The sequence below is a fragment of the Siphateles boraxobius genome, unplaced genomic scaffold, assembly GCF_051911475.1.
Source record: "Siphateles boraxobius isolate OS27281-9 unplaced genomic scaffold, OSU_SipBor_1 352, whole genome shotgun sequence".
Lineage (NCBI taxonomy): Eukaryota > Metazoa > Chordata > Actinopteri > Cypriniformes > Leuciscidae > Siphateles > Siphateles boraxobius.
Window position 1 is genome coordinate 40,001 of NW_027508978.1, and position 21,821 is coordinate 61,821.

Sequence of the window (21,821 nt, forward strand, 5' to 3'; positions counted from 1 at the left end):
AGCCTGGTCAAGAGTATCTTGCACGATGTCTGCTACACTTAAGTCTGCTACACTAAAGGTGTTTAGTCTGAGCAGGGATGAGTAGAGATGGGAATCTGTCAATCAGTTGGTGGGTGGAATAAACATATGGCAGGACTTATCTATACTGCAGCAGTTTTATTAATTAAATAAGAAAAATTCCAATGGATCCAGTGTTAGATCAAATTCCGTGACAAACAAATGCCATGACCAACCATTGTCCCCAACTCCTACTGTCCTATCTACTGTGGTCACAGAAATCGATATGTAAACAGAACAAAGGAGTATAAATTCTCAGGATAATGATAAACTTATAGAGAAATATAAACAGTAACCAAGGAAACAAGTAAGAAAATACTTGGAACCCATGATCACCACGGAAACAGGAACTAAAAACACAAGAACCATGTAACGGAATGAAAATCAAAATAAGTGTCTTTGAACAGAAATCAACAAAACTAGCTGTGACAGTACTCCTTAAACAATAACAAAAACACTCCTTAAACAAAAACTACACTATATTGGTGGGATTTCCATCATCACCTTAATGATGGATATCAGAGGGTGGGAGGATTGCGGGGATGGATGGGGGGTGGAGAGACGGTTGTGGAGGAGGTGGAGTGGGATGCAGAGTCAAAAAGGCTGGAGACCGGTAGGAGTGAGGACGCAGGTGGAGCCACAGGGATGGGAAACCAGGGTGGAGCCACTGGACCGGAGGGACAAGGTTTAGTCGGAGGATTCAAGGATCATGGAGAAGCCGGTGGGAGTGAGGACACAGGTGGAGCAGAAGGAAGTCCATGGTGGAGCCAGGGTAATAACACAACAAGCAGAGTTTTAAAGATGAGGAACCCTGTGTAAAGCTGCAGGGATGGAGGTGACGGGCCCAAGAAACTGGACATAACCAGTAAAGGTGGTGGAGCGAATGAACTGGGGGACCAGTGAAGGAAGAGCGCATGGGAACTGGATGAGTCCAGCAAAACAGGTGGAGCTACATGGAAACTTAATGCCAAAGACAGGGTTCAAACATTCAGATATTCAGCTAATTTATATTCTCTGCTGTGGCTTGTCAAGCACTGAGATAATTGACAGCAGCGTATTCACTGTAATCCTGATTATTCCTGACACTGACACTGTCAGGACAGTCAGATTCCTTGTGGAAATCCACCACTGCGTAATTCAGATCCTCAGCAGAAGTGATGCAGCACTGAGAGTCACCAGTGGCTTTCTCAACTGTAGCGTAAACACAGTTAGAAGAATCAGAGGGGTTTGTGGGTAATTGAGCAGTGGCATAAACAGTGTCAGAAGAATCAGAGGGGTTTGTGGGTAATTGTTTGTGAGTGTCTTTAATCTCCTCGTAATCACAACCAGTGTGAGAAACCTGAGGAGAGACAGATAAATTATTTACAGATATAAAGACTATCAGGATTGAAGGCATTATAATTCATTGTCATTATGAATAAAAAACTAAACATCTTATTTTATACAGTAACTGGTCTCACCACTTCATGTTTTCCTGGTCCAGTCTGAGACGACGAATCACCGCCTGCCAAAAACAAGCGTCTTAAATGCCTTATTCTGCATTTCAACACTGATCTTGTGTAAATGTTTTCACACATCATCAAATATCTGTATTTTGTTCACATCGTGTTGCAGCCAATAAGTGACGACAGAATCAAAATGGGAAAAAGATCAACAAATCTGTGTGTTTTAAACTCAGAGTTTCTTCATCTGTAGAATAAGGAGTTTTACCTTGAGACTGACGCTTCTTACAGAGAAACAGTAATACGAGTCCAGCGATAATCAGAACCAGAACCAGAGGAACGATCAGAGAAGAGCCTGAAAACACAGGAGAAATGATCTGAGAATATGATCATCTGAGCTAAACATCAGATCAGATCATGGGACGTTTGAAATAGGATTGACCAGATCATGATATTGAGTTCACCCGTTTAACATTGTACGTTCACACAAGCCTTTTAAATAACGGTCTTGTCTGGCACTTGCTGAGCTGTGTGTGTAGCTGAATGTACCAGCCAGTTTGTCCTAAATGCACTTTCTGGACCATATAGGTTATAACGCAACATTTAAAAACTTAACTCAAATTAACACGTTTTCCACCACAGTTTGATCTGACACCACAAAGAGGAATGAACCCAGAAAAAGCGACACTAAACCTGCAACAGTGATGATTTAAAGAGACAGTAACACAACGTCACACACTGTGAAATCCCAAAACACATTCCACAACATTTTGGCATTGAGGATGGAAATGCAGTATCCTACCTAATCAAGAGTTATAAGTTATAATTCTTATATTTCTGTATTATATTTCTATATTCTTTCAACCAGCGAACTCACTGGAAGTCCAATATGTAAACAAGAATAATTATTGTTGTTGTTGTTAATATATTAACAATTTAAAATTGAATTTAAATCATTAAACTATTAAATTTAAATGTATGTTTTAAATCAATATCAATATATTTCTAATATATATTTCAATTTCTAATAATATTTTTCAGCCACTAGGGGCGTCAGGCCTCATCACAAGCTTCAGTCATTGATCACATGTTTGTATTTCAGCACAAAATCACCTGATGATGTGGAAACACCTGTGAACACTGAAGTGTTGACTGATGAGAAAGAAGAAGCAGAGGATGATGATGATGATGATGATGATGATGATGATGATGATGATGGTGATGAAGATGGTAATGATGATGGTGATGATGGTGATGATGATGTTGTTTCTGGAACTTTTGTATATAAAACAATAAAACAATGAATTTTTAAAGGATGTTTTTTTTTCACACACAGAACTTGACACACTTTTCTCATTATACTTGTTGCTGATGTCATTCACACATTCACTACCCAGAATTCATGTTTGTTGACACACAGACACTTAGCAAACAGAATTGTAAGCTGTTACTTTGAGTTTCCAGAACTGAAGCCTGTGTTTCACACTGAATAATACACAGAGTTACTGATGAGCAACATTACACTGCATTAACTGTAGTAAAAGTGTGGTAAAAGGACTCAGAGCAGTGCAGTTTCTCGTTTTTTTCAGAACAGCATCATTGTTTTTCATTTTTTTACACAAAGCTGCACTTTTACCTGCATAAACTACAAACATAGTTTGTTTTTATACTTCCTCTTTTTAACGGTTTGTGGTTTTGCTTTGTTAAACAGAAAGAACATCCAAATTAAAAATAATCCTGTTTAAACAGAATCAGCTGCAAACCTTTGTGATTTTTTAAGAAACATGACACACAACATACAGTGATCTGCATCTGTACCTGTAATGATCAGGACTCGTGTGATGAAGATCTTGTGTCCTTGATCAGACTGAACTCCACACCAGTATTCTGAATCTTCTTCAGTCACATGACTGATGCTTCCCGTCAGGAGCTGCTGTTCTCTGTCATCATACAGCTGGATCTTTCCCTCATCCCTCCATCTTCTGCTCTCCTTCACAGACGTCTCTTTAGCACAGAGATCAGCTCCAGATCTCCAGCACAGAAACTTCACATCACGACTGTGGGATTGTGGGTATTTGCAGCTGATGTTCACAGATCCTCCAGCAGAAGCTGATAGACTGATGCTCTTCACACAACAATCATCTGTTTAAGATACAAATAAAGTGCAGCAATGTTACAATCACCAGATATATTCATGGATCCTGTCAAATAATGCAGAAATGACTGAAAGCAGCTCACCCGTCTTAATGTCCAGATTAAACTCAGAGAAGAAACTGTAATCTTCAGAAACTTTGACTATAATCTTATATTCTCCAGAGTCGTTCTCATTCAGATCTCTGATAAACAGAAGTAAGAGTCCTGCAGATCTGTCATTATAAACGGAGAATCGTCTGTCATGTTTCCATTCTGCTCTTCTGTTAGTGTTTTTTACAGTAAAACACTGATCTGCAGTTTTACAGATGCGTATCACAGGATTTGTGTGTTGAATCTCATATTTGTAGTTTATAATGACGCTTCCTCCTGAATATCCCGTCACACTACTGATTTTTTGACCTGTTCAACACAAACCCAGATATCAGTGTGTAAAAATATCAAGTCAGTAATGATACTTCATCTTCATTTAATAACAAACACGTCTTTTATGAGTTTCACATGTGAACGTCAGTGATTTCAGTCAGTGTTGAGTATCGTGATGTTGTGGAGATCTTCATGGGTTTGAGGATCTCAGTTTCTCACCTGTTAAAACCTTCAGATTCACTTCAGTGTGGGGATCTATTCCTGTTCTTTCAACTGCACAGTAATACGTCCCAGAATCCTCTTCTCTCAGATCTCTGATGGTCACAGTGAAGGCTGATGATCTTTTGTCGTCATACAGAGAGAATCTTCCATCATTAACCCATTTATGTTTCTTATTAGTCCTGATTGTGTATGTGCAGTCTGACCACTGTCCTTTACAAAAATACTTTTCAAGTCCTTTATTGTTTCTCTCATATCTGCATGTGATCGTGACTCCTCCTCCTGAATATCCTCTCACACTCATGGAGCTCACGACACCTACAACAAACCAGCATTAAAACACTCATACATTTATGAGAATGAACAGAGATGAACTTTCAAATTGCTTTTACATTTTTTAAATAAATTTAACAACATGAACTGAATTTAAAGACAATCCTCATCAAATATTTTTCTTGATTTACTCTGAGTTCAGATTCTTACCAGGAATCATCATCAGAGTGAAAGTCCAGATGATCTTCATTCTTCTCTCTTATTAAATGATCTTCTCTGTTGTTAGTAGATTCAGTTCTTCTGAAACTCTCGGTGTGTGTTCAGATGAGTTTTGAGTGTTTCTTTCCTGGTTACATGTTTAACATGAAGAGCTGAATGTGTCAGAGACGCCCACTTCCCCTGAGAGAGAGAGAGAGAGAGAGAGAGAGAGAGAGAGAGAGAGAGAGAGAGAGAGAGAGAGAGAGAGAGAGAGAGAGAGAGAGAGAGAGAGAGAGAGAGAGAGAGAGAGATTAATAAACCATTAATAAACTAATGCTTCACACATGGTTAATGAACCGTGTTAGTGCCCGACCGATGCTGACCTGGCCGTCATGCTGTTGGACTAGTAAATATATTGCTTGCATACTATCTCTATTTTTTTTCCAATTTGTCGTCTTTCTGGCCATGTTACGGAATCTATCTGGTCCTCCATTTTTCTTCATGATAGTTATGTTTGTTTATTTATTTTTCTGGTGCAAGTGTCTTGCCTCAGGCTATAATGCAAATAAATTGTTCAAATTTGCAGATTCATCTATGGTAGCTTGATATTATAATATTGACAATATATGGCTATACCTACCACACAAACACTGAATTGAATTAGGCAAGGCAAGGCAAGTTTATTTATATAGCACATTTCATACACAATGGTAATTCAAAGTGCTTTACATAGAAGAAATTAAAATAATCAAAAGAAATCAGAATAATTAAAACAGTTTAGAATAAAAGATAAAATACAGAAATAATCAAATGAAATCAGAATAATTAAAACAAAATAAAATACAGTGCAAACAGTCGGACGAACAGTGGCACAGTGCTCATTCAGTAAATGCACAGTTAAACAGATGTGTTTTGAGTCTGGATTTGAATGTGACTATAGGAGCACATCTGATCTCTTCTGGAAGCTGGTTCCAGCTGCGGCTGGCATAGTAGCTAAAAGCAGACTCACCATGCTTAGAGTGAACCCTTGGTATTTCTAGCCGATGTGATCCTAATGATCTGAGTGATCTGTTGGGTTTATATTCACTGAGCATATCTGCAATGTATTGAGGTCCTAGGCAATTGAATGATTTATATACCAGTAACAATACTTTAAAATCAATCCTAAATGTAACTGGCAGCCAGTGTAAAGACCTGAGGACTGGTGTGATATGTTCATATGTTCTGGTTCTGCTCAGAATCCTAGCAGCAGCGTTCTGTATGAGCTGCAACTGTCTTATGGTCTTTTTGGGAAGGCCAGTGAGAAGTCCATTACAATAATCCACCCTACTGGTGATGAAAGCATGCAAGTTTTTCTAAGTCTTGACTGGAAACAAAGCATCTAACTCTTGCAATATTTTTCAGGTGATAGTATGCTGATTTAGTTATTGCTTTGACATGACTACTGAAACTAAGGTCTGACTCTAGAGACACACCCAGATTCTTGACTTGATTTTTAGTTGTTTGACCCCTAGACTGAAGGTATGCGTTCACCTTGAGAACTTCATCTTTGTTTCCAAACGCAATGACTTCAGTTTTGTCTTTGTTTAACTGAAGAAAGTTTTGGCACATCCAATTGTTTACTTCATCAATGCATTGGCAAAGTGAGTCAATGGGGCTGTAATCGTTGGGCGATAGGGCTAAGTAGAGCTGTGTGTCGTCTGCATAGCTATGGTAAGCGATTTGGTTCTTTCTCATTATTTGGCTCATTGGGAGCATGTACAGGTTGAATAGGAGTGGCGCAAGAATTGAGCCTTGAGGGACTCCGCATGTCATGGATGTCCACTCAGACTTATGGTCTCCTATACTCACATAATAACCTCTGCCTCCTAAGTATGACCTGAACCATTTTAGGACTATCCCAGAAAGCCCGACCCAGTTTTCCAGCCTGTCAAGAAGTATGTTGTGATCGACAGTGTCAAATGCAGCACTGAGGTCGAGTAGTACCAGCACTGATAATTTGCCTGTATCAGTATTTAAGCGAATATCATTTATTATCTTTATGAGCGCGGTCTCTGTACTGTGGTGCGGTCGGAAACCAGATTGAAAATTGTCAAAGTATCCATTCGAGCTTAAGAATTTGTTCAGCTGATTGAACATAACTTTTTCAATGATCTTGCCTATGAAAGGAAGATTTGAGATCGGTCTATAGTTGTTTAATATGGTCTTATCCAGATTGCTCTTTTTCAGGAGGGGCTTGACAACAGCAGTTTTCAGGGAGGTCGGAAAACTCCCAGAGAGAAGTGAGGCATTTACCACTTCTAGGAGATCTGCTTCTAAGCTGTGTAACACATTTTTGAAAAAAGATGTGGGAAGTGCGTCAAGGGCGCAGGTTGATGTTTTTAGGTGCTGTACGGTTTCTTCCAAAATTTTGCCATCAATTTCTTCGAAATCAGACATAGTGGCTACTTTCTCAGGCTGTTGTCTGATCTGTCTGACCCCAGCGCAACTCAAGGATGAGCTGATCACCTTTCTGATATTATTGATTTTCTCAGAGAAGAAAGAAGCAAACTCACTGCACTTTCTCACTGAGAGCATTTCACTGGGAATCTGGCTTGGGGGGTTTGTCAGTCTCTCTACAGTAGCAAAAAGAGTGCGTGTGTTGTTTATATTGCTGTTTATAATATTCGAGAAGAAAGTCTGTCTAGCTTTGCTTAGTTCCTTATTGAAAGCATGGATGCTGTCTTTGTAGATGTTATAATGGACTACAAGTTTTGTCTTCCGCCACATGCGCTCTGCTTTTCTGCATTGTCTTTTCATATTTTGCACTGCTGTTGAGTTCCTCCAAGGTGCTTTTTGTCTGCCACTCTTCTTCCTGACTTTCACAGGAGCAATATCATCAATTACACTCTTAACTTTTGAGTTAAAAGAATCAAGGAGAAAATCAGCAGAGTCAGCAGATATGCTTGGTGTTAAAGATATAGCCTTCATAAATAGTACACTAGTGTTCTCATTTAAGCATCTCTTCTTGACAGACACAGATCTAGCTTCAATGGCAGGAGAGATCAATATATCAAAGAAAATACAAAAATGATCAGACAGTGCTACATCCTTAATAGCAATTGATGAAATGTTTAGACCCTTACTGATAAGTAAATCTAGAGTGTGTCCACGATTATGTGTGGGTCCATGTATATGCTGAGTCAGATCAAAAGTTTTTAAAACCGTTTTGATTTCTTTTGCCATATTGTTTTCTGCATTATCTATGTGAATGTTAAAATCTCCAGCAATGGCAAAGCAGTCAAACTCTGAGGAAATTGTTGATAACAGTTCTGTTAAGTTCTCAGCAAAAGCTGGAGAGTATTTTGGAGGCCTGTAAACAATGATAAGTAAAATGCGTGGAGCACCTTTTAACACAATACCCAGATATTCGAAAGACGGGTAATTCCCAAATGATATTTGCTTACATTGATAGACATCTTTATAAAGAGCAGCTAAACCTCCGCCTCTTCTGACAGCTCTGCAGACACTCATAAAAGTAAAGTTAGGAGGGGCTGTTTCATTGAGGACCGTTGCACTGCAACTTTCTTCTAGCCAAGTTTCATTTAGCAACATAAAATCCAGGTTGTATGTGGTTATTAAGTCGTTGACTAAAAGTGATTTATTTTTAAGTGAACGGATGTTTAAAAGTGCTAACTTAACAGTCTTACTTTTTGTCCCCACAGCAATCTTAGTATGTCGTGTAATAGGCACCAGATTAGATGGGTTTGCTGTACGGCTTTTGAAGGCCTTAGACTTTCTATCATGTAATCGAACAGCAACAGAAAAAGATACAGGCACACTGGGTTCCCGCTTGTTCTGTAAACATTTGAGAAAGTTATTGTTATCATAGCGGGGACCCGACACATATCACTGAGAGCTGGTATCAGTTGTTTTTGGTTCACCTCGAGCCGCTGGAGGAGGGTGTGGGGCCTGGCGCTGTGGCAGAGGCCGAAGAGCTCTCACAGGAGGAGGGGGAGGGCGAGCTGGGCCCGCAGGCTTTGGTGGTTGTGGGGCCTGGCGTTTTTTGGTTGGTATCTGGGGGCTTGCAGCAAAAGAGTGGGATAGTCTAGTTCCAGCATGCACCAGTTGTTCCATTTTCTCTGAGAAGCACAGAAGTGGAGATGCTGGAGAGAGTGATAACGTTTCCGGTGAGAAGGATTGTTGCTCTGGTGTTATTGGAGGGTGTAATATGCTGTCCTGGTTTCCCTGACTGTTTTCCAGAAAGTCGTCCTTGGATGCTGTATCTTGGAGCAGTGCTGGTATGTCACAGTCTGTCTGTGGTGAGCTCTGTGGGCATGGCTCAGCTGAGATTGTGTCCGTGAGCAGAGGTTGTTGTGGCTGAGTGGTGTTATCACTGTCCTTGTGTGATGTGTCAACCGCATGTCCATTCAGGTGCTGAAGTGAAATCCTGTGGTCATTCAAACTGTATCCAGGTGTGTGTGTGCCATTCAGGTTGAGTGGATTGGCACACATTGCAGAAGGATGACGGAGGGAGAAGTAGATATTGTCCTTTAGCACTCTTGAACCAAGTTTGTTTGGGTGGTGGCCATTCTGTTGAAACAGTTGCCTCTGACTCCAGAAAAGATTGAAGTTGTCAATAAAGTTCACTCCTTTTATATTGCAGGTTTTTTGCAGCCATGTATTAAGCCCAAGCAACCGTGAAAACCTATTTGTTCCTCTTGCTGGGAGTGGTCCACTGATGAATGTTTGAACTTTCAGTCTTTTAAGTGTTTCAAATAGTTCATTGAAATCCTTTTTAAGAAGTTCCGACTGCTCTTTATGAATATCATTCTTCCCCACATGAATGATGAGTCGATTTGCAGTCTTATGTTTCACCAGAATGTTCTCAAGTTCCCTGTTTACATCAGATGTTGTTGTTTGTGGAAGGCAGCACGTTGTTTTATCCCTGCTATTAATGTTTCTGATTACGGAGTCGCCCACTATCAGAGTCCTGTGCCCGGCTGCACTGTGAGCTGAGTGCCGCTGTCTGGTCGACCTTGAGCCCCAGTTAGCATCAGTGTTAGCTACTGGCTGATTTCGTCTGTGTGCGATCACATTCATCAAATTTGGGGATTCCTCATTCATTAATACTTCAAATCTGTTCTCAAGATGTATAGGCGGTGGTAGGAGACCAGTCCTTGTCAGAGCCGTATCTGGGGTAGAGGATGCTACTGCAGTAATATGTGATGCTCGTGACAATCTGATGTCTCGAGTGCCTTTGGGTCTCGCACCCTGTTTGTGCCATCGATTAGTAAAACGATCGGCTTGTTTCTCTACACTCAGTATGGCCTGTCGAGAAACACTAGATTCATGGGACTCACCGGCTGTATGCTGTGGACGTCCATGACGAAGCTCTGTTGTGTGTTCCGTCTGGTTTGGTGGTCCCGCAATTAACTTTGTTTCAAGAATTGCAACCCTTTGTAAAAGTCTGTGGCAGTTGGAGCAGCAAGTAGATTCCAGAGGAGGCATTTTCTTATCCTTATGAATGTAGGCAGTTGTGTTTTCTCTTCCCCGGAATGTAAGCTTTCAGTGGGAGGCTGGTCGAATAAAATAATTCTGCTTTTTTTGTAGTAATCCAAGCGTTTGAGCACTGTGCTGATTTGCTGAAGTTAAAATTAGATGATAATAGGAGATAAAATGTAGAAATATAAAAGCGATAGAGCAAAGCGCGGAGCAGTAAGCGAGAGCGTCCGAACAGTAGCTGAGCAGGAAGTGGAAATGCTAGCATATCCATTATGAAAAAATTAGCTTATCCATTATGTAAAACAGTAGCCAATAGGCTACTATAATGACGCTGTCTTGTAAACGTGAGCTACGCGATCTTTTGGCGTTTAAAAAAAATAAAACCCATGAAATTATATTAATATGACATGCTGAAATATATGCCGATGTACCTGGGATGAAGACATTTCACACACAACGCTGGCAGTCTGCCCAAGACGTGAGAACTCGCGAGAACTCAAGACGGTATCGGCTTGTCAACAAATGCACGTGTATCCACTGGTGTAACAGATTTTACGACAGTAGTAGAAGACAATACTGTTTCCCAACTGTAGGGGGACCCCGAGAGCAAAAACTATATAGAGCTGCTTTAAAACATCCTGGCTTTTCTAAGCGTTATAATGGGAGTGAATCAAGGGGGTAATCCATCAGCCGGAAACTGAAGCCTCGCGGGAGCCGCCATTGTAGCAGAACTTCACCTGCTGTTAGCATTACATTTACTCCCATTCATTTTGGCGTCACTTTGACAGCGAATAACTTTACATCTGAGGCGTCCAAAGACTTCATTTGTCCATTATTTATTTCTAAAGAAACACGACAATGTATAAAAGGCTCCATTACTTTGTATCTTACGTTATGGCCCCGTAGAAGCCATTTTTGTAAAAATAGGCTAACGATTGTGTCATAACCACGTGACTTTCTGTCGCACAATAGAGAAATTACCGTATAGACAGGAGGAGAAGCTCACAGGCAATCTTTTACTGTCTACGAGGCAATCGGGGGAACATAGAGGCATAAAGTCAAGGGAGAAGCCCATAGATAGAGAGTCCATAAAAGCAACGGGACAAAATATTTCAACAACGTTTTTGAGGAATTAGGTGATTAAGATTTGTTTTGCCACAGCTACTAGAAGATGTACAACTGTCAGACTGTCGTCAAGCTCAGTTTGAGCCTGCGCAGTCACTCAGCCATCAGACAGGAAGTGCAATAATCGGGCTTCAGTTTTCTCCGTTGAAATCAAGGGGGTCGCTGTGTCCATTTCTTTTACTGTCTATGGAGTGAATGAGTATTTTTTTTTTTTTTGGAAGTCCAAAGCGCATCCATCCGTGTTAAAAAAAGTTCTGAAATAATAAATGGTTTTAAAGCTGGTAACCGCCTTCAGCTTTATAAACCAACAGCTTCTGCATCAGTGCAGGACACCCTGTTTTACTGATGCAAAATCACATTACTGAGACACAAACCACTGTGCAATACACTAAACTGTGTATAAAACAAAGCCATAAGACAGACATCTGATTTTCTCTCAAATGTTTACTTTCACTTTAGACATAACCAACTGTGTAAACCTTGTGTGTATTAGACAGTATTATTGCAATAAGATGTGAAAGATAACTTAGTCCAGTAATCAGACACTGTTTGACAGGCTCTAGTGTCAGTGTGCTTCGGGTGTACACGCCAATGAAATTATTAACCGGCAAGGGTTTAAAGCAAATGCAAATAATGAACTTTTGTTAATGTACATGCGATGTGAATGTACGTCATGTTGTACAGTATGTTAAGACAGAGACGCCAGAACTGAATTGATAGAATGCACTTTAGCATTACAACATATATATATATATAGGTCCTTCTCAAAAAAATTGTATATAGTGATAAAGTTCATTATTTTCCATAATGGAATGATAAAAATTAAACTTTCATATATTTTAGATTCATTGCACACCAACTGAAATATTTCAGGTCTTTTATTGTTTTAATACTGATGATTTTGGCACACAGCTCATGAAGACCCAAAATTCCTATCTCAAAAAATTAGCATATCATGAAAAGGGTCTCTAAACGAGATATTAACCTAATCATCTGAATCAACTAATTAACTCTAAACACCTGCAAAAGATTCCTGAGGCTTTTAAAAACTCCCAGCCTATTTCATTACTCAAAACCGCAATAATGGGTAAGACTGCCGACCTGACTGCTGTCCAGAAGGCCATCATTGACACCCTCAAGCAAGAGGGTAAGACACAGAAAGAAATTTCTGCACAAATAGGCTGTTCCCAGAGTGCTGTATCAAGGCACCTCAGTGGGAAGTCTGTGGGAAGGAAAAAGTGTGGCAAAAAACGCTGCACAACGAGAAGAGGTGACCGGACCCTGAGGAAGATTGTGGAGAAGGACCGATTCCAGACCTTGGGGGACCTGCGGAAGCAGTGGACTGAGTCTGGAGTAGAAACATCCAGAGCCACCGTGCACAGGCGTGTGCAGGAAATGGGCTACAGGTGCCGCATTCCCCAGGTCAAGCCACTTTTGAACCAGAAACAGCGGCAGAAGCGCCTGACCTGGGCTACAGAGAAGCAGCACTGGACTGTTGCTCAGTGGTCCAAAGTACTTTTTTCGGATGAAAGCACATTTTGCATGTCATTTCGGAAATCAAGGTGCCAGAGTCTGGAGGAAGACTGGGGAGAAGGAAATGCCAAAATGGCTGAAGTCCAGTGTCAAGTACCCACAGTCAGTGATGGTCTGGGGTGCCATGTCAGCTGCTGGTGTTGGTCCACTGTGTTTTATCAAGGGCAGGGTCAATGCAGCTAGCTATCAGGAGACTTTGGAGCACTTCATGCTTCCATCTGCTGAAAAGCTTTATGGAGATGAAGATTTCATTTTTCAGCACGACCTGGCACCTGCTCACAGTGGCAAAACCACTGGTAAATGGTTTACTGATCATGGTATTACTGTGCTCAATTGGCCTGCCAACTCTCCTGACCTGAACCCCATAGAGAATCTGTGGGATATTGTGAAGAGAAAGTTGAGAGACGCAAGACCCAACACTCTGGATGAGCTTAAGGCCACTATCGAAGCATCCTGGGCCTCCATAACACCTCAGCAGTGCCACAGGCTGATTGCCTCCATGCCACGCCGCATTGAAGCAGTCATTTCTGCAAAAGGATTCCCGACCAAGTATTGAGTGCATAACTGAACATAATTATTTGAAGGTTGACTTTTTTTGTATTAAAAACACTTCTTTTATTGGTCGGATGAAATATGCAATTTTTTTTAGATAGGAATTTTGGGTTTTCATGAGCTGTATGCCAAAATCATCAGTATTAAAACAATAAAAGACCTGAAATATTTCAGTTGGTGTGCAATGAATCTAAAATATATGAAAGTTTAATTTTTATCATTACATTATGGAAAATAATTAACTTTATCACAATATGCTAATTTTTTGAGAAGGACCTGTATATATACATACAGTGTTGTGATAGTTACTAAAATATAGTAACTAGTTTACTAGTTACTTCATTCAAAAAGTAACTCAATTACTTTGTTGATTACTTACACCAAAAAGTTATGCATTACTGTTAAAAGTAAGGTTACACTTTATTTCGATAGTCACTTTAGACATTCTACTAACTATAAGTAACTTTTCAACTACATGTCAACTAACTGTCAGTAGAGTATTAGTAGGCTGTAGTAGACTGTCAGTAGACTGTTAGGTTAGGCGTTGGGGTTCGGGTTAGGAGAACAAGTTGACTTGTAGTTGCTAAGTTACTTAAAGTCAGTTGAGTGTCTGTTGGGGGACCAACAAAATAAAGTGTTAGCAGATATTAAGCAGACAGTCTACTAATACTCTAATGACAGTTAGTTGACATGTAGCTGCAAAGTTACTTATAGTTAGTAGAATGTCTAAAGTGGACTATCGAAATAAAGTGTAACCAAAAGGAACTTTTTAGTTACTTTAAAAAAAAACATTCTTTAATTTTCCCATTAATGTTCTTTTATGCGTTATGGTCTACACAAACAAAACTGACTTAAACATTAAGTAATTTTTAAAGACTATTTTATTTAAGTCAGACCAGCACAAACTGAATATATCACAAGGATTTCTGTGGTGACTCGCTATGCTGACTCGCGATCTTCGCAGTAGTGAACGCGCCAGAGAGAAATGCACATTTCATACGGATTACATAAGCAGAGAGCAGTCTGTAGTCTGTTTTCTTTCGTTTTGAATTGTTCTGTTTAAAAGTAGACATGTCTGTGAGGCAAGTAGGTTACCTTATACGCCGAGTTTCGGTTTATTTATGCGACGAGCTCCAGTTCACGCGCTGGCGCCTCCGTTTCATGATTATCTATCGTCTGCTATATTTACTTCTTATTTATTAAATCCAGACAATTGGTTGATGAAACATTGATTAAAATTAAGATACAATTAATACAAAACGAAATTCACTTTAAAGAAAGGTTTTGTGCTTTCTGTTTGATGTCTCTGTTAAAGTTTTAAAGCATATTTTAGTGCCGCTTTCAGAGCGCTCACGTACGGGGAACTGTCACGTCCGTAATATTGTTTCAACGGTCTCAACCTATCAACCAATCTCACGGAGACTTCAGAGTTCCCAACACCTGCGATGAGATGACTAAACGCCTGTGAAGAGACGACTCAACGCCGGCGATATGTTATGCCCTAAATTAATACATGATTTAACTAACTGTATTTTTTCTATGTACTTTTCTGAAATGCACTTTCTGTAAAGCTGCTTTGAAACAATATGTATTGTGAAAAGCGCTGTACAAATAAATTTGAATTGAATCAACACTAAATTTTCCCCGGCCTTAATTTGGGACCGGCCTTTATTTGTCTGTGTTGACCCCGCCCCCGGCCACTATCAGAGGCCCGGCGTTTAATTGACGACCGGTTTTTATTTGAGGAATTACGGTATAACATATATATACACATATATATATATATATATATATATAGAGACAGTACTTGTGAAACGTCATCAGTCGCGGCCCAAGTACTGTCTCAATACACAAGTTTGCATTTTGGCAAGAACGGTTAAAAATCCCGGAAGTGTTCTTGACACGCCCATTTTACCGAGGATGCATCGGTTGGTAACTTGTGTGAACTTGAAGGCAGAAATATCCCAGCATTCATTTCGGCATTCAAGGAAGGAGCGGGGAGCAGAAAGGCAGAACAACAGTAAGTCGTTTTTCTACAATTTCGTATGCTATTTCATCACTAAATTCACTTCTGAGAACATTTGATGCGAGAAATCTCCTGTGTAGATTTCAAATATTGCAATTTTTACGAAAATTTATGGGGAATCGAAACTATGCTCAAACATTTTAGGTAGTGAAGAATCTCCATAAACACACGCGGGTGTAGCTAGCGAGCCAACCGGCCAGTCATGCTAAAAACCTGGCTGTTATCATCAATAATTCTTGTTATGTTTGGGTACGGAAGACGGCGCTGTGCGGGGATATTGCGCAATACCAGCAAGAACACATCGCCTCAAACTGTCAGCAGCGTTCTGTGTGCTCGTCACCTTGTAAGTTCATTCTTCCAAGAACAACTAGCAAGAGCGTTCTCCCCAAGAACACAAGTCCGTTCTTTGCATTCTTGGTTTTGAGAAACGGCCGATCTGTGCAGGACACTTGATCCGCAGGAGCAGGATTGGGGAACCCCTGGTGTAGACATTAGAACCGTCCAAGATAAAACAAATCATGATATCGCACACCCCTACCTTGAATTATCCAGCCAAATTTAGGGATTTTTTTCAGTACTGTACATCTTGGTCACGTTGTTCTTTTAACCTATGTATTTTCCGTTTTTGTGCTCCACTATGGTACTTTTTTTAGACATCAGTGATGCAAATTTAAATGATTGACATGATTTGACCAGCAGCTGATTGGACAGATGTGACCCAAATGTCACATCTATCCAATCATCTTTTTTTTTTTCTTCTTTCTTATGGGTCAATGAGCGTCTTTTTTGTTTGCGCTGAAGTAAATCTAAAATAATTTAAAAAATGGTCTGGCCAATCCAGGGCCCCTAGACACATGGGGTCCCTATAGGCTCCAGCCTACGCAAGCATGTGCGTTAATCCTCGCCTGGGGATGCAGCGCTGAGAGTCACTTGTGGCACAGTTAGAAGAAACAGAGGGGATTGTGGGTAATTGGGCAGTGTGTAACGATTTAACCAGAGGGGCCGGATACCTTGCCTGAATGGTAGTAGCCAAGTGTAAGCAAAGACTCACGTATCTGATATTCCACAGTGGTTATTTATTATCAACATTGTCAATCACACACACACATGGGGCAGTTCTCAAAACACTCCACTAACAACTGCGTTACTGATTACAAATAAACCGGGTAAGAGCAATTTAAATATAAAACAGACTTTCCATGCATACATGTGATGTTCACAGCTCGCGCTCCTCATACCGACTGCCCGCTCATCAGTGAGGGAGTAACAGACTGTTTCACCTTAAAGGAACAGTACCTAATTCTACTTGTTACGAGTGGCATAAACTGTCACGGTTATAGAGAGAAGCAGACAGGTGAGTAGTAATGTAAACAGTGTTTCTTGAACAGTGGCATTGATGTGAACTGCACTGATGATCGGTGAGTAGATATATGAAGAATCAGAACTTAGCTCGATGGTTAACTTGATATCTCTGTTATAGATGTGGGCTGGGTACAGCATGCAGATGACAGATGGAGGATGAAGAAGCAGGAGGTGATGGTCGGAGAAGAACAGGAACAGGATCTTCATGGTAAGTATTCAGGTAAGGATTGTTGAGAGTCTGTGTGGTAACATAAGGACAAGACCAGACGAAGAAGTGAAGGGGAAGTGTCTCTTTATAGTGAGGGTGGTTGATGATGTGCAGGTGCGGTGAATCAGAAGTCCGGGGAGAGTGAACGAGAGGGCGGAGCGTGCTGATCTGGTGACTCCGTTACATAAACAGTGTCAGAAGAATCAGAGGGGTTTGTGGGTTATTGGGCATTGGCATAAACAGTGTCAGAAGAATCAGAGGGGTTTGTGGGTAATTGGGTGTTGGCATAAACAGTGTCAGAAGAATCAGAGGGGTTTGTGGGTAATTGTTTGTGAATGTCTTTAATGTCCTCATAATCCCAACCAGTGTGAGAAACCTGAGGAGACACAGATAAATTATTTACAGCTCTGAATATTGTCAGGATGGAAGTCATTAGACATTAATCTCATTATGAATAAAAATAAACATTTTATACAGTAACTGGACTCACAACTACATGTTTTCCTGGTCCAGTCTGATAATTCAAATCACCACCTGCCAAAAAAAAGTGTCCTAAATTAATGACATTACTGCATATCACATTCAACAATTGTGCCTTGTGTAAATGTTCTCACACATCAAATATCTGTCTGTTGCTCATGTCTCGTTGCAGACAATAGGTGGCGATGGAAAGTGGGAAAACAGATCAAGAAATCAATCCGTTTTAATCTCAGTATAAATAATGAGTTTCTGCATCTAAAGAAGTTTTACCTCGAGACTGACGCTTCTTACAGAGAAACAGTAATAAGAGTCCAGCGACAATCAGAACCAGAAGAACCAGAACCAGAGGAACGATCAGAGAAGAGCCTGAAAACACAGGAGAAATAATCTGAGAATATGATCATCTGAGCTAAACATCAGATCAGATAATTCACGTTTGGAGTAGGATTGACCAGATCATGATACTGGATTTCAGGGTTGCCAAAAAAAACCAATAGCCAGTCAGAAAGAGCCCAACAAGTATCCCAATGACCATATCGCAAATATCAAATCACAAAATATCAAATTCCCATACCTAAAACACGTGTTTTACAGTTAGTGTTATGGAAATTGAAAACCATATCGTAGTGATTATAAACACATCTCAAAGGCTCCCTACCAGTGACCCTCCTTCAGTATTTGACAGATGTGTGTACACAGTGTGTGTAAACAACCATGGTGAAAATCCACTCACTGTTTTTTTTTTAACAATCCCAATGGATCATAAGCAGTCTCTCCAAACAAGCAGTTCCAGATGTCCCCTACTCTTATAAGAGTCTAGATAAGAGTCTCTATAGACTCCTGGACACAGTGGTTTGCTGTTTTCTTGATAGGCTACACAGCACCATAATGCAGATTCAGCTCAGTATGATCACTAGAATGATTGGGTTATTTTTCGCTTCTTTTTTTTTTTTTTTTTTTTTTTACATATTAATATTTAAAATGTATTAAATGTAATATTATTATTTTAGAGTAGAAAATATAGCTTATTTTTATATTTCAGCCTCCTCACAAAATTGATCACATGTTTGTTTTTCTACACAAGATTACCTGTTGATGTGCTTAGAGACGCCAATGATGTAGAAGGTCTGGAAACGCCTGTGAACGGAGAAGTTATGACTGATGAGGAAGAAGAAGCAGATGATGATGATGATGATGGTGATGATGATGATGGTGATGATGTTGTTGTTGATGATGATGGTGATGATGATGATGATGATGATGATGATGATGATGATGATGATGATGATGATGGTGATGATGATGATGATGGTGGTGGTGGTATTCCTGGAAATATTTGTATATATAGATTTATATATTAAAAAATATATATATTTTCTAAAGGATGCTTTTTTTGCACACACAGAACATGACATCACTTATCACATGATTCTTGATACCGATGTCTTTCACACATTCACTACCCAGAATTCATGTTTGTTGACACACAGAAAGAATGTGAGAAACTGTTAGTTTGAGTGTTCAGAACTGAAGCCTGTGGTTTCACACTGAATAATACACAGAGTTACTGATGAGCAACATTAAACTGGAATTTACTATAGTACAAGTGTGGTAAAAGGACTCACAGCAGAACTAAAACCTGCACTTCTACAGCATCCAGATGACCAAACCTGTACTAATGTTAAAAACTGTAATACTGTGTCCAAATTAACACTAATGCTGCAACATCCAACACTGCAGTAATACGAGATTAACACACACACAGAACTAAAAACTGTGTTCAAACTACATCCAGATCTCCAGGTCTTGCTTTCATATACTGCTAATGAATGAAAAGAAAAGAAAAAGCCTTTTGTGGATGCTGACAGAGACACCGAAAAGTATATGAATGTGAAATGAACAAATAATTATAACTTTATAACAGTATTAGTGTGTCCGCATGTATAGATTGACATGAAGAATAATAATTTGTCATTTTGTTCTCAATATATACACATATCTTTCACTTTGCTGCAACATTTATGAATGCAAGTCAAGATTATGAGTGTAAATCTTACATCAGGAGTTAAAAAGGTTATTGATGGCATCTTTTATGAGTTTCACATGTGTACGTCAGTGATTTCAGTCGGTGTTGAGTATCGTGATGTTGTGGAGATCTTCATGGGTTTGAGGATCTCAGTTTCTCACCTGTTAAAACCTTCAGATTCACTTCAGTGTATAAATCTATTCCATATTTATCAACTCCACAGTAATACGTCCCAGAATCCTCTTCTCTCAGATCTCTGATGGTCACAGTGAAGACTGATGATCTTGTGTTGTCATACAGAGAGAATCTTTCCGAATGAACCCATTTATCTTTAATATCAGTCCTGATAGTGTCTGTGCAGACTGACCACTGTCCTTTACACAAATACTTTGCATTTGCTGTATATCCTTTAAGATATTCGCATGTGATGTTGACTCTACTTCCTGAATATCCTGTCACACTCATGGCGCTCACAACACCTACAACAAACCAGCATTAAAACACTTCAATATACACAGAAATTAACTTTCTTCAAGAGTCAATAGAACAACATGAACTGAAGTGAAAGACTCTCCTCATCAAATCTGTGGTGTTTTTCGTGATTTACTCTGAGTTCAGATTCTTACCAGGAATCATCATCAGAGTGAAAGTCCAGATGATCTTCATTCTTCTCTCTTATTAAATGATCTTCTCTGTTGTTAGTAGATTCAGTTCTTCTGAAACTCTCGATGTGTGTTCAGAGGAGTTTTGAATGTTTCTTTCCTGTTTACATGTTTAACATGAAGAGCTGAATGTGTCAGAGACGCCCACTTCCCGAGAGAGAGAGAGAGCGAGAGCGAGAGCGAGAGCGAGAGAGAGAGAGAGAGAGAGAGAGTATACAAGAATACAAAAACAATACAAGAATTATTCAAAAATATTCACCAAACAAAAAATAAAGTCATCTTCACACAACACAAACAAACCACTATTTACACACCATTTGCACATAAATTCAACCATATTTCCTATAGTTTTAAAGAAAATATATTATGCCCTTATTCTTGATTCAACAAGTGCTTTAAACAGACTTCAAGAGCAAGTCTACAAGTCTTCCATATAGCTAGTTTTGCTTGCCCAATTATAAAATTAGCAACAGTACAGCGATCCTTGTTCACTTTAGAATACCTACAGCCATAAATAAAAAGTACTTTGTTAAAATCAAAACCCAACCCATCAATAATTCTACCCAGCAATGCAAAAAGTGGCACCAACCTTGGACATTCAAATAAAACATGAAAAACCGTTTCATGACTATTACAGGCATAACATAAGGGCAGAACATTCAAGTTGAATTTGGACACAAAAACATTAGTGGCTAGTGTAGCAAAGCGCGGCTTGCCTAGTAGCGACTACGCCACCCCTGAGTACCGGGGAACTAATCTAATAAAGAAAAGGACATGAGTTTGTTTGCTCATGAGAGGCAGGTGTCAGGAGCCAATCAGATCCCTCACATGTCACCACGCAAAGATCACTGTCCCCAGATTACTGATCACCTGCACCTGTTTCCACTCAGCACTCACTTCCCAGCCAGCACAAAAGCACCCGATTCACTCCCAGTCATTGTCAAGCCTCCAACAGGAACGACCCTTACCAGTCACCACTTGTCTCACTCTGAGCCATCCTTCAGCAACGGACGTAAAGTATACTTACCTGAAAGAAACTAACCTTGTTGTCCTTGTTCTGATGTTCCCAGGATCCGCTCCATGACTCATGTTCTCCGTTTCCTGGAATCCGCCACGAGTCCCGTTTCCCACTGGATGAGCTGCGAGAGAAAGGGAAAGTATCACTGAACTGGTGAGCTCATTGTCAAGTGCACTTCAAGGGATCTACTCACCTGGAATCCTTCCTGAATCACGCCTATCCACGAACGATCTGAAAAGAGAGAAAAACTCAAGTTATTGATCTGTGTTACCCGCCACGTTATTCCTTAAGAAGAGGATTCACTCACCTGGAATTTCCTCAAAAATTTCTCAGGCTGAACGTGTTCGTCGAAGAGAGTTGAAGTTATGTATGTACTGTGGTACCAAGGGTCACTTCAGACTTAACTGCCCAATTCGACCGGGGAAAATTATGGTAAGCTCAGTTTTTAATCAACCCATTGTCTCAGCACCACTCACGATTCCTGTGATATTGAAGATTCAAGAAAAACACATCTCTGTAACAGCTATCATCGACTCAGGGTCCGCGGGAAACTTCATTTCTGGAGAACTCTGTAAGAGGCTCAGTCTGCGAGAGATCAACACTCCCAAGTCTTACGCCATCTACGCTGTAACGGGTGAG

At 40.0% G+C, this 21,821-nt stretch overlaps 2 protein-coding genes across 5 annotated transcripts in view; both read right to left on the minus strand.

Annotated features, from left to right (window-relative positions):
- Positions 1 to 4,937, minus strand: part of LOC143702842 (CMRF35-like molecule 3) — a 19,403-nt gene extending 14,466 nt beyond the window's left edge. The window contains exons 1-4 of one of the 3 annotated variants that reach the window (XM_077196735.1): positions 4,719 to 4,928; positions 4,236 to 4,553; positions 3,738 to 4,052; positions 2,851 to 3,641 (exon numbers count right to left, since the gene is read on the minus strand). In XM_077196735.1, the coding sequence (XP_077052850.1) occupies positions 3,241 to 3,641; positions 3,738 to 4,052; positions 4,236 to 4,553; positions 4,719 to 4,758 (1,074 nt within the window). In that variant the 5' untranslated portion in view covers positions 4,759 to 4,928 and the 3' untranslated portion in view covers positions 2,851 to 3,240. Of the gene's footprint in view, positions 1 to 2,850; positions 3,642 to 3,737; positions 4,053 to 4,235; positions 4,554 to 4,718 lie in introns of those variants that run through there. The other 2 variants (XM_077196737.1, XM_077196738.1) reach the window with 2 other exon arrangements.
- On the minus strand, positions 651 to 20,311 carry LOC143702843 (uncharacterized). 2 transcript variants are annotated; one of them, XM_077196739.1, is made up of 6 exons: positions 20,129 to 20,260; positions 19,664 to 19,981; positions 18,566 to 18,802; positions 17,747 to 17,842; positions 1,518 to 1,561; positions 651 to 1,396 (listed from the first exon to the last, which is right to left on the minus strand). In XM_077196739.1, the coding sequence occupies exons 1-6, from the start codon at positions 20,166 to 20,168 to the stop codon at positions 1,085 to 1,087; spliced, it is 1,047 nt and encodes a 348-aa protein (XP_077052854.1). In that variant the 5' UTR covers positions 20,169 to 20,260; the 3' UTR covers positions 651 to 1,084. The 2 variants fall into 2 exon arrangements, with proteins under 2 accessions (XP_077052854.1, XP_077052855.1); XM_077196740.1 differs by lacking the exons at positions 651 to 1,396; positions 1,518 to 1,561 and adding exons at positions 16,483 to 17,372; positions 17,487 to 17,530 and having other exon boundaries at positions 20,129 to 20,311.
- Positions 20,312 to 21,821: the final 1,510 nt, after the last annotated feature.

Bases quoted from the DNA above. Each gene is read 5' to 3' on its own strand.
- LOC143702843 (XM_077196739.1), bottom strand. From the start codon at position 20,168: ATGAAGATCATCTGGACTTTCACTCTGATGATGATTCCTG. The intron at 18,803-19,663 runs GTGAGAAACTGA...AAATATTTCCAG, and splicing joins GAATCTGAAGGTTTTAACAG to GAATACCACCACCACCATCA. The intron at 17,843-18,565 runs GTAATCTTGTGT...CTGTGTTTTCAG, and splicing joins GTCTCTAAGCACATCAACAG to GCTCTTCTCTGATCGTTCCT.